General features: G+C 42.0%; 1 protein-coding gene across 2 annotated transcripts in view; it reads right to left on the minus strand.

The window, feature by feature from the left end:
* Positions 1-17,943, minus strand: part of UGGT2 (UDP-glucose glycoprotein glucosyltransferase 2) — a 1,472,699-nt gene that overhangs the window by 587,103 nt on the left and 867,653 nt on the right. For both annotated transcript variants that reach the window (XM_085622547.1, XM_085622546.1), the window contains one exon: positions 12,185-12,279. In XM_085622547.1, coding sequence (XP_085478673.1) covers positions 12,185-12,279 — 95 coding nt within the window. The remainder of the gene's footprint in view (positions 1-12,184; positions 12,280-17,943) is intronic.

Consider the following 17,943-nt stretch of genomic DNA (forward strand, 5'->3'; position numbering starts at 1 on the left):
GAACCCACAGGTTCCCGTTATGTACTCTGCCCAGGCACACATACACCCCAGCATCCACACATAAGTATCAGGTGCTGCCCGGCACTACAAAACAATCACCATGTAGATCAAAGGTGAGTTACGTACCCAGTAGTGTAACTTTACATGAGTGGGCCAGTTCAAACTACAGATCAATATTGAACAAAAAACGGGAATATACTGTCATCACGCGCTTATGTCATTTAACTAGTGGTAAGAGCAGTAGCCATCTCCCACTATGAGGGTAATGCTTGGTTTGTCCCCTAGGTCTCACAAGACCACATTGCCATGAAACAGGCCCAGGTCATGGCGCACATGCCTGATCCGTGTTTGCCCATGACCAAATATCAGTACCAGGGATCCAGATATCTCTGCAGCTGCGGCACAGATGCATGTCAGTCACAATGCCGGGGACCTTTCCGTCCAAACAGAGGTTATCTAGCAAGTATAGAAAACAAGTTTTTTTTATACTTTTGGAATAGCAAGTCACTTAAATCAAACTGTGGACTGGTTAAATCTCCGTTTTTTTGGACAAATTCAGTGAATTGCACTGAAATGGAAAGGCTCAATTTCACTACTGTACAGCACCTACATAAACTGCAACCACCACAGCCTGGTGTGCAGGGTCGCTACCACTGGGACACAGCTTGTCAGTGTTCACCCAAGCTGTCACACTTACAAGCTGTGTCCCGGTTGCAGCAACGCTGCACACCAGGCTGTAAGGGTCGCAGTTTATGTAGGTGTTGTACAGTACATTTTAGATGGGCTTAATATTTCTAGAGTTACTGGCAGCCACCTTGGATGGTGCTTGGTATTCTTTTTGCTCGGGCCCTTGGTAGTCAGTCTAGTCTTTTTTTAGGTCTCACCATGTCAATCGGCAGTCTAGTATTAAAATCACTATTGCCAGAATACGTTTAACCTGTACACCAAGGAAGCCTCTACGCATCAAGTTTGCATGTTTAATGGGTCATTTTGCCCCAGTCATCAAACAATTTCGGAGAGTTTATGCTACCAAGGAACAATATTCTTTTGATACCTGAAACACACACTGCTTGCAATTATAGTTGAATGCCTTGAAGTTTTGAGAACATTTTCAAGGTCAATTTCAAAGGGCCCCCTGACTGTTTCCCCATTCTTGCCGAGGTCCTGGTGTGGGACTTCTCAACATAAGATAAATGCCCAAAAACAGAAGGAAAGTCCTTACTGTTATCAAAGACAACAAAGTGGATGTAATATACATAACCACATCTTGAGCTAGTGTTACATTTGACCTTGACCTAGAGATCACCATATGAAAGAAAGGGGTTTAAGATTCTGTGTTGTGACAGACATGGAAATGGAGGAGTAATTGTTCACAGGGGCAATTTTGCATTTTTCTTCTGTTAGAAGAGACCCTTTTCTGTATGTACAGCACTTTCCCTTTCTTTATTATAATTTCTATGTTGACTATGAAGGCATGACATTATCTTGGTGACTTCAACTATCATGCTGTCAATGCCAACGACTCTCCCTTTGAGTTTCTTGAGATGGAGTTAAAGGACCTTGGCTTGGAACAACTTAAAGAATCCTCATGAGGGCAAACACACATTTGATCTCATTTGGTTGATCCTTCCATCACAGTTTTCAATTAAATGCCCACCCATTAGTTTGGACCGATATTTAGTTCTGGTCATTTGTCATTATTTTACCCAGCGATAGTTCCCTTCCGCGACCGACCCATATTTATGATTTGTACAGGAAGGGGTGCAACATTACTTTGGCAGCAGCTACGAGCTATATTTCTGTGCTACTTATGGAACCTTAATGCCTTTTAGGTACAACCAATTCAGATGACTCACTAAAAAAGCATGACTCAGCTTTTAGCTTATCACTTTATTCTTTTAAGACCTTGGCTGTCTGCATTTTTGGCAGCCCGGTACCGAACAATTTAAGGTCGTCTGAAAAGCTGAACAACTATGACACAGAAGCTACTCAAGGGACTATTTTGTGGAACTTAGAGAGCAGCTGTAGGTTTATAAACACTCCATACAGCTAAGATCACCTTAGTTATTAAATCCACTTTTAACCTCTTGCGACGACTTTTTGCAGTTGACAACACATTCCAGCAGCGCAAATATGTCAGCACACATGGTAACCCCTTCCAATTTCGCTCCAACAAACTGGAAGACTTCCCTTTTCTAAGATTGCTAGTATTATGATGATCTGATCTTCCAAATCAAAAACCTTCATTGCATCTTGCTCTTCCCCGTGTGCTTTGGATATGGTACCATTTATTCCAAAAATACAGGAAGCTGAAGTAAAGCAAGCCCTGATGAATCTTTAATTAGGCTCTCTGAATGACGCCTATTCTACAAGGCCTTGAACATGCTGTTGGCAGCAAAATCTGTAGGTTCAATAACACCTCTGTTGCCTGAGGACTACAATTAAAAAATGTGGACTCAACCCCAGTGATTTTAAAAACTTCCACATAATCACCGTTCTCTCTGCCTTTGCTGAAAAATGGAAAAACATCTCACCAAGTAGCTGGCTGTCAACATGGCCATTAGACTTTCTTGACTGAATTTCATGTCTGCTTCCTGACCAAACACAGCACAACATCAGTTCAGAATACTGTCTTGATGTGCAGCAGAGATTTGAAGACCAATGAGAAATGGCTAACATGATACTTTTTGACTTAACCACAGCATTTAATAGTGTTAGTCATTACATCTTATTTGACCATTTTGCTGTGGTCAGTCTAGTGGGAGGAGGGTTTCGTTGGTTTTGATTGTTTCTACAAAGTTGACAGGTTCACTCCCTCCTATCTGCTCATCAGAAAAAGAGGTGTGCTCCGATCGATGGCCGCGAGGAGTGAAGCAGGATACGAGACCGCGTGACTGCCGGGGTGTTGTCGACCGGCTTGGAAGTCACCCGTCAATGTCGGAGGAACTTGCTGCCGATTGCTGGTTGCTGCGGTGATAAACCGGTATGTGGAGGGGTGCGTGAATGGGCTGGTGTAGATAACCAGCTTAAATCTGAGTCGAGCCATTGATGCCTACCGCGCTCGCAAAATGGCGGCACCCGCATCCCAACCGGGGAATCTTCAGGTCATTGCAACGGCGCCTGAGTGATGTTCTGCGAAGAGGGGGGTCCCTGCTACGTTGGAGCAATGACGGCTATCTTTGTCATGTTTTGGGAGGTGGGGATGTCAGGTACAGAGCCGCGCCTAACTCTAATCAGTTCTGCTGACGCTGCTCGTCACTCGTAATGGAGGCAGTGTCGGCGCGATTGTTGGTGCGAAGACGAGAATGAGAGGTGGCCTGCTCTCTCCCAAGTAGATCTAAGCTGTCTCGGCTGAGTCTGCCATACTGCCTGTGATACGGTCTGCCTGCCTAGATCGGGGTTTTTAGATCCTCTGCCTGGAGATGGGGAGCTGTGAGTGAATCCGATACCAAGACGCGAGATCTAAGACTTACCAACTTGGCACCCTGTGTTTCTACCTGGATCACCCTGTGCTTTACTACAAGGATTTATCCTGGGTCGGTGCAGCCCAGCCTTGCACATATTTGCTGTTTTGCGTCTCTGTCTATATATGAAAGTACGTGCTTATTCACGGTGATCCACAGACAGCGCAGGTAGCAGCCACGGAATGGACAGGTAATGCGTTCATACTATCACATGTGGTAGACCTATGGGCTTATTGTGCGCTCAACGGAATTGGATATTATAAGACAACAGAAGACCCGGAGACCGTCAGTCATTCTACTAGTGGGGGTTGGTCCACAAGGAGGCAGCTGAGTCCGCCCACGGAATAGGCGTAACTAGCGACCATGGCGGACGGTAAGGACTCAGTGAAAAGTATGAAGAGGCTCAAATCTGACCAGTCGAATCCAAGTTCACCCAACAAGGGAGGGAAAGGCAACACAGACCCGATGGACCTGATACTTAATAAGCTAGATGAAGTAAGGGAGCTGGCAAAAGCGACCAAGGAAGAGGTAGCGGTGATTCGGCAAGATAACCGCGAAACCAATGCAAAATTGTTAGAAGCAGAATCGAGGATTAGCAGATTAGAGGACCTGGAAGTAAAATCATGTAGTGCCATTAAACGCCTGTGCATAACCGCGGATCAAACAACACGGAAGCTGGCGGAGTTGGAGGACAGAAACAGAAGGGGTAACCTACGTATTTTTGGTCTTCCGGAAGGATCGGAGGATCAGTATGGGAGCTGTGTGGCCTTTCTGGAATCGTGGTTCACCCAGGCTACCAACATGTCCTTTACTCATCCACTGGAGTTTGATAGGGCCCATAGAGTGCCGGGCAGAATAAATAAGAATCAAAAAGGTCCTAGAGCTATTGTCTGTAAACCGCTGCGTTACCAGCATGTTGAGCAAATTCTTGGGTTCATGCGGAAAAACAACCATATCTTATGGAAATCGGTCAAAATCTACATCTCTCAGGACTACAGTAAAGAGACGGTGGAAGTTAGGAAGGCGTTCTTGGCACTCCGACCGATGCTAAAGAAAAGAGGCTTCCAATATGGGTTTGTGGGCCCTGCAAAATATCGTGTGATGATCCATGGCTCTCCGCACCTTTTTTCTGATCCGCTGAAACTGAAACGTATGCTTGATGGGCCGGAAGACTTGGACATGGAAACGAGTAACTCCGTGAGTGCAGCTGATCAGGCCTCGGCATCAGGATACAAGTGACCGATCCATGTTCTCTTTTGCCAATTCATAATTTTATATGTGTTTCATGTTCTCTTTTGCCAACTCATTATTTTATATGTGCTTCATCGATTCACAGTGGGGGGTTGTCGTCAGTGCGACTCTCCGCTTTAGGACACTTTCCAATGAGTGATCTGTTGGTTGTAGGTGGTTGTTTCTATTACTTGGATTCATTGTATGTTGTCATTAATGCCTTTCAATAAGATGTGTGTCGGCTCCTTTGGTCACGACTACTAATGGTCATGCTTCAAATAAGGTGGTTTGAGGAGCACGTTGGTGGCTTCTTGTTAGTTTGGTTAATGGATCTTGACCGGCAGATGCGGTCCCTGAGGGTTGAGCTCCCGATGTAGGTTGTTTGATATTACAATAGTGAGGAGTATACCTCCGTTCGACTGTGTTAGTTCCTCTGTTCCAGGTTTCTCTTTTATTCTGCAATGGTCAAGCACGGGGGATGTGACGCAATCTCTTTCCAGTCACCATGCCTACTACGTACAGTGGGGGTGGGGAGGGTGGGGGGTTGAGGGTTTTTTGGGGAAGGGTGTGTGTTCAATGTTTTGTGTTTTTGTCTCCTCTTGCTTGCATAGTCTCCATCTCATTGGTGCTCGTGGGTGAGGGTGGTGTTGGACTCTACTACTGCCCTGAATGTGCTTACTGCGTGGAATGTATGTTTATTGGTATGATGCTGCAACCTTGTGATGCCAATTAGCTCAATTAGTTCTCCGTTGGGAGTATGCAGTATAGACAGATTGAAGATATTATCTCTTAATGTTAAAGGCCTGAACCAGCCTGTCAAGAGACAAAAGATTTTGGATTATGTGAAAAGAATGAGGGGAGATATTGTTTTACTTCAGGAGACAAAGCTTGAAGCAAAGCAGTTTTATCATTTGAGGAATAAATTTTATAATGAGGTTGTGGGTGCTGAGGCGGTGAACAAAAAGAATGGGGTCCTGATACTTGTGGCGAAGAAATATAAGGTAGAGATCTTGTCCTCTGAAGCGAGTGTGGATGGAAGGTGGGTCACGGCCAAATTGAGTAGGGATAATACAGAGTTTTATGTCACTAACATTTATGCCCCCAACACTAGCGATCTGAAGTTTTGGAACGATCTGAATAAGCATCTTGAAATTATTCCGGATAATGCGGTACACATCTTAGCTGGGGATTTCAATCTGCCGTTGGATGCAACTTTAGATAGAGACTCACGCTGCCCCTTCAAATCAAATAAGTCACATAAAGCTCTTCTTAACCTGTGTCAACGCTTCCAATTGGTGGATACATGGAGGCTCCAGAATCCCACTGGGAGAGACTATACTTTTTATTCCGCGCCACATGATTCGTATTCCCGGATTGCCTATATCCTCATAACACAGAACGGCGTCCCTAGATTAGAGTCCACTACCATAGAACCCCGTGTAGTGTCCGATCACTCTTGCATATCCTTATCACTTGCTAATGTCAAACCTTCCTCATGTCAGACATCTTGGCGTCTGAATGATGAAATCCTAAACAGTGATAAACACCGGTCCACTATACTTGAGGCGATCTCGTCCTATCTTCAGATTAACAAAAAGGGGGACGCGTCCGATCTCGTTCGGTGGGATGCCTTGAAAAGTACCATAAGGGGAGTGTGTATCAAAATTAGGTCAGCAATGAACAAAAACCATACTGCAAAGCTGGAGGCCTTGGAGACCGATATTAGGAACCTAGAGATCAGACACTTAAAAGATAGGGATGATATGTCTCTTGTGGCGTTGGCGAATAAGAAATATGAATATAATAAAATAGTTAGCGAAAGAGCGGGAGTCTGGCTTGATAAGGGTAGGAGGTTTAAGCTTTGCGAATCTAACAAGGCAGGTAAGTCCCTAGCCTCATACTTGAAGTTCAAGGTCCAGAAGAACTCTATTAGTGTTGTTAAGGATGCATTAGGATCCTCACACTCTGACCCAGACAAAATAACAGAGGTGTTCAGAGTATTTTACGAAGACCTTTATGCAAAGAATAAGGCAGTGGAGGAATCCAGGATTAAGGAGTACTTAGACGAGTGTGACCTTCCGCAGCTTTCTGCTGAGGACCAGGCCAGTCTCAATAATCCAATCAATGCTCTGGAGATAGAGACTGCAATTAAAAATCTAAAGGTAGGGAAAGCTCCTGGCCCTGATGGTTTCACGGCAAAATTTTATAAAACCTTTCCCTCCCTTTTAGTCGAACCCCTTCTGCACTTATTTCAAGACATCAATGAATCTGGCGAGGTCAGAGGTACACTAGCGGAAGCAATAATTGCTGTACTTCCTAAGGAAGGGAAAGACCCGTCGCTACCGAAAAACTATAGGCCAATTTCGCTGATTAACATAGATTGTAAACTTTTTGCTATGATCCTCTCCGCTCGCCTCCAGAGGGTTCTTCCCCAGTTGATCCACCCTTCCCAAGCTGGCTTCCTTAAAAATCGGTTGTCCAGTGACAATACAAGGATTTTGGCGCACGTCTTAGAAAAAGCGAAACTCCTTGGTACGCCCACTGCAGCAATAACTCTAGATGCTGAAAAAGCGTTTGACAAGGTTGATTGGTCCTTCCTTAAAGCAGTCTTATGTAAATTCAATCTTGGGGAATCATTTACAAAACTAGTAATGTCCCTATACTGTTGTCCTTCGGCGAGAGTCAGAGCGGGTGGTTCCTTCTCCTCCCCCTTTTGTTTAAAGCAGGGCACGCGACAGGGATGTCCCCTGTCTCCCTCCTTGTTCTTGTTAGCAATTGAACCATTCTTATACCATATAAGGAATGATCCTAAGATAGCTGGTGTGCCATTTGGAGATTGCATTGTTAAATTAACTGCTTACGCAGACGATGTACTTATTGTGTCTGAAAGAGCGGATGAGGCCATACCTGCCCTCATGACTGATATTGAAGACTTTTCCAGAGTATCTGGATATAAACTCAATAAGGACAAAACGGAGGTCAAGCTTCTGAACAATGTTGGGGATAAAGGGATCATCGGGGACTCCGGTCTCACTTGGCAGCCTCGGTGCTTTAAATATCTTGGGCTAGACTTTGACAAAGATTTGATCTCTACGTTGAGAGTAAATGAGGATTTGACCCTTAAAAAGATTTCTACATTGCTGGAGGGCTGGTCTCCGAAGTTTCTTTCCTGGTGGGGTAGAGCGGAGACACTCAAAATGATGTCAACTCCGTTGGTCAACAATCTGGCCAGCATGCTCCTATGACGTTTTCGAATAACTTTATTACCAAAGTGGATCAGCTGTTTGGCAGTTTTCTGTGGCAGGGCAAGAAAGCCAGAATTTCATTGAAGAAGCTGTAATTAGCAAAAGATAAAGGCGGCCTGGGTCTCCCCTCCTTTAGGAACTATCAGACAGCGTTTCTTTGCAAACAAGGTGCTCAATGGTTGATAAAATCCCCTGCCTATACACCACTATGGGTAGACATTGAAGAGGCGCTGATAGATCACGCACCTTTGGAGGCCCTTCTCACGATGGACCTGTCACATCTACCACACTCCAAATATATCATGCTAAATACTAGACGGGCTTTGCTTAGACTCGATCAAACACATAAAACAAAGTTGACATTCGCTGGGTCTTCGTATATGTCCTTGATGAGGAATTCCCACCTCAAATATAATAGTAGTGGGCTAGTTTGGGAGTCCTGGTCCAAGAAGGGCATTAATTTGGTGAAGGACCTATATGATGATAAGGCTCCAATGCCGTTCTCGACCCTGCAACAAAGGCATGATCTCACCTTAATGGAATTTTATGATTTTTTGAAAATCAAAATGATGCTGACTGCGCGTAACTTCTCTCCTTATACCCCATGGTTAATAACTCATATACCACGCCTTGTGCGTGCTGGCCACTTCGTTTTGACGGTGTATAAACTGTTACTGCCTTTACCCACAAGGAATCATAAAAGGGTGGAATCACATTGGGAGGCCGAGCCAAATCGAACCGGTATAACTTTTGACTGGGAGGCGATACATAAGTTCGCCCTTCATCACAAGGTATCGCCCATCCTCTTCCAAACGAAATATATGCTGCTCAACAGGGCATTCTGGACGCCGGACAAACTTTTCAAATGTAAATTAAGGGAGTCCCCTGTATGTTGGAATTGTCAATCAGGCTCTGGTGATCTTGCACACATGCTATTTAATTGTCCTTCACTGGGGGCTTACTGGGGGAAAATATTCAACTGCATTTATCATGTGTTCAAGATAAGGCCTGTTCAGGACTTTGTATATGTTATTTTAGGGGCGCTGGACCCACAAATATCAAATGCTCAGGATCGTCAGCTCTTGGACTTAATGCCCACAATGGCATGTAAAGTAGTACTTTGCAAATGGAAGAATGCGAATGAGGTGAGCTTCAAAATCTGGCAGGAGTGGTTATCTTTCCTGAGAGGTTCTAATAATCCGGCTCTACAAGCTTCTACTTGGAGTCCTTCCACTAGGAAGCTTTGGAAATCATTAGACGTATCCTCCTTTCATTATGAGCCACCTTGAAATATTGAAATATTATTATGTGGTTTGGTCTTTCTGAGCGAGGTTGGCTGTCCGTACAACAGGGTGTATCCTCTTGAACCCAGGTGCGCCGCTCCCACATTTTGTGCATTATGTATATATATGTACCTGTTCATTGATGATGCAAGCCGGAGGTGCTTTATTTTATGTTACTTTACTTTACTTTACTTTATGTTTACTCTACTTTATATCATTTGTCAGTTGCTATTTATTTCTGTTTTTGTATTTGTCTTCCAAAGACTGATTTGAACTTTTTTGATCGGAAGAGTTATTGTATTGTTATTGTTATTTCAATAAAAATGACTTGAATTAAAAAAAAAAAAAGAAAAAGAGGTGAAGTGAGGCATCTTCCAGGAATTGGCTCTAGCCTCAATTTTATTTAACCTGAAAAACCAGTCTTTGGGGAAGATAATTTGTTTGCTGGGCTTTAAGAATTTCTTATATTCAGGCTACTTTCAGCTTCTGCTCAGATTTAAATACAAGACTATTAATTCCACTATTCGGCTTAGGGACATTGGGCTGGTGGGCATTCAGAAGTGGATCAATTTGGTGTCTATCTCCTTGGTCAGTACCTGACCAGAGTGCAATCTCCTGTGATGCAATAGCAGATCTCAGGCTGGGAGTATCTGAGCCAAAACAAACTTCTGAAGGGAAAGCCTTACAGGGTTGAGCCTTATCTACACAATGGTGTTATCTAAGAGAGAGTGGAAAATTCTTGCTTTTGAGTGGGAGTATGCTTTGACAACCTCCTGAATCATACACAGGAGTGCAGCCCAGCTCATCTGAAGTAGGAGACCCAAAGGGTCAGACTGAGTGCTTTCAGCATCTACAGGTGAACCAGCAAAAGATGCCTTAGAAGCAGAGGAGATCTGTTTTGGGGTACAACTGTCTTTTGACTATTCAATTGTAAAATCCTAGTAATAGTTTATATAACATGGCTATAATGTATCTGGAGTAACCTTTGAGATCGAGGTTGAATTTAACATAGGTACCCAAGGCAAAGGAGGAAGAAGACTCAAGCAGTTCTCAGAGCCAGGACAGTGGAAACACAACTACAAGTGACAAATACCAACACACTTTGTTGATGGGGTATCATGATGCACACTCCAGATTTGGACACTCCCATGTGACAATTCAGTCTATTTAGGAGGTAAACAAAGGTAGAAGCAGTTGAATCAAAGGTAATGGATGTGCCTTTCTACAACCACCTCAAACACCAATCACAGGAGATTGACCATTAACAAGAGTGAAGAGGGTCTTATTTCAATCATAAACACTGGAGGCCAAAATATTTGATCACTGGAAAGTAGTCCAAATCAATTCTCATCCTTGGCCTCTAAAAACGTATGTGAAAAGCAGCACATTCTCCAAGCCAACTGAGATGCAGAAATCATGTGGCCTCCAATCCACAAGGGGTCTAGAGGGAGGCAGAAGTCTCACAGAACTGGGACCTGGTAATGTGGAATCCACTGGAGCTGATACTACAGAGCTTAGTATGCTCCTATTTGTGTGTCCTTTTAAAGGATCCTGAAATCTCAATTAGTTTGGCAGTCTTAATTCCTCTTCCTTAGAGCAGAAGACATGCAGGTGTTTAGTTCTTCTTTAAAGGGAGGTAATTCAAAGTAATATTCCAATAAACATCACTCAGGACCAAAATTTAAAGTTGTTGTAATCCAATTTTATTCTTCCATTCAATTATCTGTGTAATATGCAAGGGTTTAGTACAAGCGTCTTGTGATTCAGTACCTGTTGTACAGTAGACCTTAAAGCTGGATCCTAAATCTTAATTGTTTCTTTGGTGCATGATCCTTTGAATGGACCTGGACTGGCGGCATGAAGTTTTACAAAGTCTTCAAATAATAACCCTTGTGTTAAATAATGAAGAGGCCAAAGAACAAGTGTGGAGTGAAGATGACAGGCTGGGCCCTGACGGTAAGTCTGCACTTTTAAAATGAGCATCTCCAAGTTTGCCCTTTTATCAGGCTTAAAAGGCACCTCTTTAGAATAGTGTTTGACTGAGCTAACAACTTTGTCGAAATTGTGGTTTCCCAAAGAGATCCCAAGTGTGGTTTCGCAAAGCGGTTCTGTGGGTGAATATCATTACTTGCAGTCACTCTGGTTTGACTAAAAATAACTGAGTCACTCTGACAGTCTACAACTCTGACATGCACCTGCATTGTTAGGGTCTAAATTGCCTGCAGTTTGTCAACGAGTAAAACTATATGTTTACTATACCCTGAAACAGAGTAGCAAAGAAAGCAGGAGTGCATAAGCCCCCAAGTACTGTAAACACAATCCGTGGGGCCTCCTGAAATAAAGTGGAAGTTGCAGGTCCTCCATTACTAAAAGGCCAGCAATTCATAGCAAACACATGAGTCAGTGGAATGCATGCCTGGAAACGTACGGTCGGGGGAAGCCCTAATTGTAACAGTTACCACAAGTGAAAAACCTAAGATAAAATCCTGTTCATGCTTAACACGGGTACTGTGCAGAAATAGGCCCAGCTTCCTCAAAGGGGAGAGAAGGGGCAGTGGTATGGAAGCTTGAAAGGCATGAAGAGCACATAATGGGCACACCTCCGTGGGCTTCTATAATTTTAACTCCCTTTGTATTATATTAGTTTAGGCTATCTCACAATCCAGGAGGCAGACTGGTCTGGGAGAAAAACCTACACTGCCCACGTATGTGCCATATCGAACAATAAATAAAAACAGTTAAAAAATCTAGCCGTTGTGTTTTTATTTAATTATCTTTTTTGTTAATTTTAGGTGTCTAGTACCCACCAATTATTTAAATCAATCTAATAACTGAAAACAAAAACTGGGAATGGGTATGCAAATTCGAGACTGCAAGTTTAAGTTATGAATTTTACACCACACCTCCAGACATGGTAAAACTATGTAGGGGGCGGGGGGGTCACAAGTAGCTAGAAACTTACCATGTGTTTTAAGGCATGCGAAAGCAGTTGTCTCCCAGATCGCTTGTCAAAATCAGCAATGATCCAGATGGTAACTGCATAAATTACATCTTCCTCTGAAAGCAACAAATAACCCAATCAAATACATCCTCCATTAGAAGACGAAAAGCTTAAAAATAGACTTTAACATAAGTCAGAAGGGAAAAAAAGCTGCGAAATCGTCAACACAATAGGTTAAAGCATCACATAGGCACAGTTTACAATTTTAATGATTGAGTTTGATATCACAGGAACGTGTTTAGGACATTTACACCAAATATTAGCAACAGGTGCTCTGCACAGAATCAAGTAGCTGTATTTGATCTATGAATGTTTAACATTTTCTTCTGAATACTTATTTTCTTATAAGCATATTACCAATAATGCTATGTACAGGCGCCTCGTCGGTTACAATAATGACCATGCCAAACTGAGAATCCTAGCTTTCATTAAATTTTATCAAAACACAAACCCCAAGGAGAGAGTGAGTTTACTTGAAGCATGAATGCGCTCAAACGCTAATGAACGAACTTGAAATCAGAAGAGCAAATAGGAACTAAGGATCCAGAACTGACAGCTATAATTATTTGAAATGTGGTTTTATTTTACAAAAATAAGTAAAATACATGTCAAATTAAAGAAATGCAACTCGTTATTATTAAAAATAAGAAAAAGCCCCCCCTGAGACTCTGCTAGGATGCCCATATTTCCTTGCAAACCATCTTCAAAGTCCATACAATTCAGGTGTTTTATACTTGTCAAGCAAATCACTCCATTTCCTACAGTGACTCTATTATCGCATCGACCATAGCAAGACCCCAGTGTTTTAAAACACACTTTGCTCTTGGGTCAGAGGCTGAAAAATAGCAGAGGCGATTCCCAAAATGGGGCTCCCCCAAGTAAGGGGTGTCTTAAGGCACGAAATTGTGAGAGAACTGTTTTTTACCTGACATGTAAGAGTTGGAATACTACTTCTACTAGAGACATTTTATATTAGGTAGCAAGTGCATTTCTGGCACATGCATGGAAATGACTGAGGAGGGTAGAAATATATTTTTGTTGTTGTTGCAGATTCATATAGCGCGAACTCGACCCGAAGGTATTGGAGCGTTTTACATGAGCACCCGTTACTTACACAAGGGCACATTCATTTCTTTTGTTTGTTTTTGGTAGGAACAAAGTGATTTTCCCAGAATCACAGGATGTGGAGGCAACCCTGAGGCTCGAACCTTGATTTCCAGCACCAAAGGCAGCAGCTCTAGCCGTCAGACCACACCCTATTAAAAACATGGGACCCCCTGCTTCACTGTTGCTACTAGGGCAGGGAAAATTATTCTCAATAGAAACTAGAACCGCCGTCAACCTTTCAAATGTAATTCTTTTTGTAACTTCTCACAAATAAACAAAAAAATGAACGGGTCAGAGGATTGTAATACTTATTTCAATTCTTTATTTTGCAGTCCCACAATCTATACCTTTAGATAACATCTTTCTTTGGTAAACAATTGTTATTTTTCATTTTTTTAATGCACAATACATCCTCATTGATTTTAAAACAGGTTTTTCTTACACGTTCCAGTGCAAACATACCATAAATGCGCAAAAGGATATACCTCGTACTCTCATTCGTAACCATCCACTCTACAAGGAACTCATGCATATATCCAATTGTTAAAACATTCTTTTCTATAATAACATAGGCCATGGTGGTATTCTAATAAATCATTGCCAGCCAGTCTTCGAATGCATAATTATGTGTTTACATTTCTTTGTACATGATTCAATATTTTATTTATAAGTCATTCATCTTATTAGTTCAGAACTGTGGCTACACTGTTGTGTTTTTAATGCGTGTTTCTGCGTGAAACTGCCTTCCTCAGGAATGCCACATTTTCAAGGTCTACTTGTACCCAGAACCTGCAGAAATATAACAGAGTCCTGCTAAGCCGTACACACATCATTCATAAATTCTCAAATACCTGCAGTCTCAAAAGGAAGAAACACCATATGAACAAACTTACGTCAAAAGGGGGTGCCTTTTGACTCTACAAAACCACCACCAAAAGTGAAAAAGCCTTAACCATCAGAGTAGTCACAATGTGAAAATATTTGATCCATGCAGTGGCTTATGTTCACCGTTTACATGCGAACCTCCTCACACCCTAGAGTTGAAAGTGTCTTTAAAAGGGTAAAAAATGAAGCCAAAAGCTTCTACGTCTACCCACCTGGGAATGGGACCCGGGACACAAATCGGTAGACAAAAACTTAGACCACACAGTGAAGGCCATCGCCTCACATGATCACCAAGGCAAATAAAAATAAGCACAGTGAGGAATATGAAGTACCTAAATGTATAAGTGATGAAGTTCAAATACCTATATGTTTGTGATACCTATAGTATCCTCCACAGAGTATGCATATTTTTTTTATATTTGTGATAAGTTTCCAAAAGAATTAAAAATTGAAAGGTTGACGGGAGTTCTAGTTTCTACTGAGAATGACTGAGGAGCGTCCAGGACGGCTGGTGAGTAGATTAAGTAAGATATCAGTCAAGACAGGGTGATTAAGAAGCTTGGAAAACAGATGAATTATGATTAAAATGATCATGATATTATGTTAGATTCAATTCTAGTTTTGCCAAACCAATCTGATATTTAAATTTAAAAAAATGTGTCTTGACTATTCTAAACTGCAAAGTTTTATTATGCCGCATGGCTGCAGCTCATGTTCACCAGCCCCTGCAGAGGTCACAGACCCCAACAACAATATAGGACATATCATGCCCTTGCTACCCAGTGTACCCTTGTTGCGTCAGGAGGGACCTGGAGACTCTAAAAGAAAGTCCTGGGAAGTGGGCAGGTGGAGAGGAGTTACAGAGTCAGGGAAAACAGATTTTTTACAACAAGGGCAAAGGGATACTCTGTAACATTATATTGCTTGATACCAGACCAGAAAGGTCTCCTGTGGTGGGAGGTATTACTTAAAGGGAGACCCCCATCAAGATGAAATATTCATTTCTAGGCCTTGCGTTACCCTATATCAAGATGGCAATATCCTCTTGCAGGTTAGAACAGGAAGGACACTGGGGACCCCCACCATATATGACAAGTAATTATCGCTTTAGTGAAAGTCAACCTCATCTTCAAGTGTGCATAGACTGCGCAGGTTGTATAAAGTAAATGCCCCGTAAAGTCACAGTGAGGATTTGTTCACACACATTTAGTATCCAAGTCCTAGAATGTGGGCTGAGAAGCATTGTTAAGACACTGTGGACTAGGCCTCGGTGTTGAAATGTCAAATTAAGCAATTTTCAACATGTAAAGACTATATATGACATTATGGAAGTTGAGTGTGGCTATACAACGTGAAAGAGGGCTTCAGCTACACAATGTTAAGATGTAGAACATATAAACAGGGCCGTCTTGCATGTGTATACAGGTGGCATTTACTAATGCCTTGTTATTATTTGAGGCTGCAGTAGCTGTTTACGGTGGTAAAGTGTACAGTGTTTAAAAGCCTACTTTTTTAGCTTTGTTTTAGAAGGAGCTAGAAAAAAACATTTGCATGGCATAAAGCTTACTGGTGAAAAATAAATCAATAGTACATAGAGATCTTTGTTTGTCATTAGAAGTAAATATTTAAGAAAGCTAAAATCTTACCTTTTTTTTTGTAAGAAACCAAATTAAAACATATTTTCTGACTTCCGCCCTAATTACTCATTCTCACACCTCTTCAAGCAGTCAAAGGTGTAAAGAAGTGCAAACAGCTCACAGCTCTGGACCTCTCCCAATAACTATCGACTTCCTGGACATGAGTCCCTTTTATGCATAAAAATGTAAGCCAAGAGGGGAGGTCATGATAAAAGCACCGGGAATATAAATACTGACAAGTCCTCTTTGCCCACTGTTTGGGAACCTGCTGTGAGAGAAAGTGGCATGCATCAAACACCAGCCCACAATGAAATACATCCAGCCTTTTCTATTCACAACTCATGGCAAAGAGTAGCTGCTCAAGAGGATCCTTTGAAGGAAGAGGCTCCCATAGCCTGCAAAGCACCTCATTCCAGAGGAGGGTTGTATGTGAGTGCAACGCAGGCATAACTTTATATTTGATCATGAACGTGCTAAAGGTGTAGGTTTGGGGTAAAGTTTGGAACCCACTACTTTAGAATACTGGGAAATGAGGCCTTGTAGGATCTGAGTTTGTCAGGCATCAGAAAAGTGCTGAAAAAACAGGAGGAATTCTGCAGTAATTTTAACAGGTCGTATTGTTGTATTTATTTGATTTGTTTAGCACACACCTGCCAGAGAAACAATCTTCTAAAGGCACACAAAACACAGAACCGTAAGAGCAAGCAATAACCGATAAATCAAATTCAAAAACTGTAGTATAACAAATTTATGATCAACGAGCCTACCGGCAATATAATCGCAGTTATGAGACTAGACCCAGAGATATTGTCAGGTGAAGTACTGCATAATGCGACTCCGTCTGGTGTCAACATCCTATCACCAAATGTTGATAGGAGACAACTTTGAATCAGCAGTGGAAGAAAGTTCTCTGGTGCGTTTTGTATATTGGAAACCGCCCAAAAGACCTATGGGGCACTGATGGATGGTCAGATTTCCTAAGACATTGCACTCCTTTAAGAGTGTGATTTGAATAGTTTGCAACTTATTCAAACTGAGTTTCGTGACATGTAAATAGACAGTGGAGCAATACAGCAATCTGGAAACATACTGCATACATTAACAAGAGTAAATCAGATGTCCAGACCAAGGAGACTACTTTTAAAAAGCAGGGGAGATATTATTGTCAATTAACAAGGATACTACAACAAAGAGTTAGTACTTACCTGATTTACCCTCTGCTATACCCCTGGCGACTCCCTGGACTCTGTGAACACTGTACCTTACTTTGGTATAGTATATACAGATGCAAAAAGAACTACTGATGGACAGAATGCAGAACAATGTCATACATTCACCCCAGTACAGAGATCTGGGCCTAAATCCATCGTTTTTTTGCTCACTGTGCCATTCCAGTTTGGACCCAGCCATATGCAAATCAGTGTTGACCCTGTGCCCAATGGGAACAGTCCAGCCCGAACTGCTGAGCAAGCTTCCTGAATTCCTTTCAATGGAAACTTTTTTTCCAAGTGATGACTTCCCTTGCTATCCACTCCTGTAGAAACAGTATTTTCATGCACTATCCTACGTTTTCTGCTCGACTTAAACCAGGCTAATTTAGGTGTATATTAAAGAAGTACAATGTGTGGGTGTGCCATTGCATATGTTTGCAATTAGCAACAAAGAATCTGGAATTTCACCCCTACTTTGATCTATGGCTGAAGGAATATATGTACTCATGGTTGGCCAGCACGATGGCTCTGTGACGTGAATGCTAGGCAATGACATATGCAGTGTGGTCTTCAGGTCACTAGTTTGATTCCTGGCAAGAAAGACTGCAAATTCTATTACCTCCAACAAAGGCAAATTGAGTGCCATTTAACTTTGGTAATTGTAACTACTGTTATTTACAAAAGGACATAACTGACAGACATTATGAATTTTGCTCAGTATGCTGAATTCCTAGGGAAACAGAGTGTTCAATTATAATTAATGAGCTAGCTAGCCACGTAAATTACTAACTAATACTACAGCACAGTGGTAAATATCAATAAAACTATTTTAAGGTGTAACTTCTTTATTAAGTTATTAATTTTCATATGAAGTCTGATT

Source organism: Triturus cristatus, chromosome 8 (genome assembly GCF_964204655.1).
Source record: "Triturus cristatus chromosome 8, aTriCri1.1, whole genome shotgun sequence".
NCBI classification, from domain to species: Eukaryota; Metazoa; Chordata; class Amphibia; order Caudata; family Salamandridae; genus Triturus; species Triturus cristatus.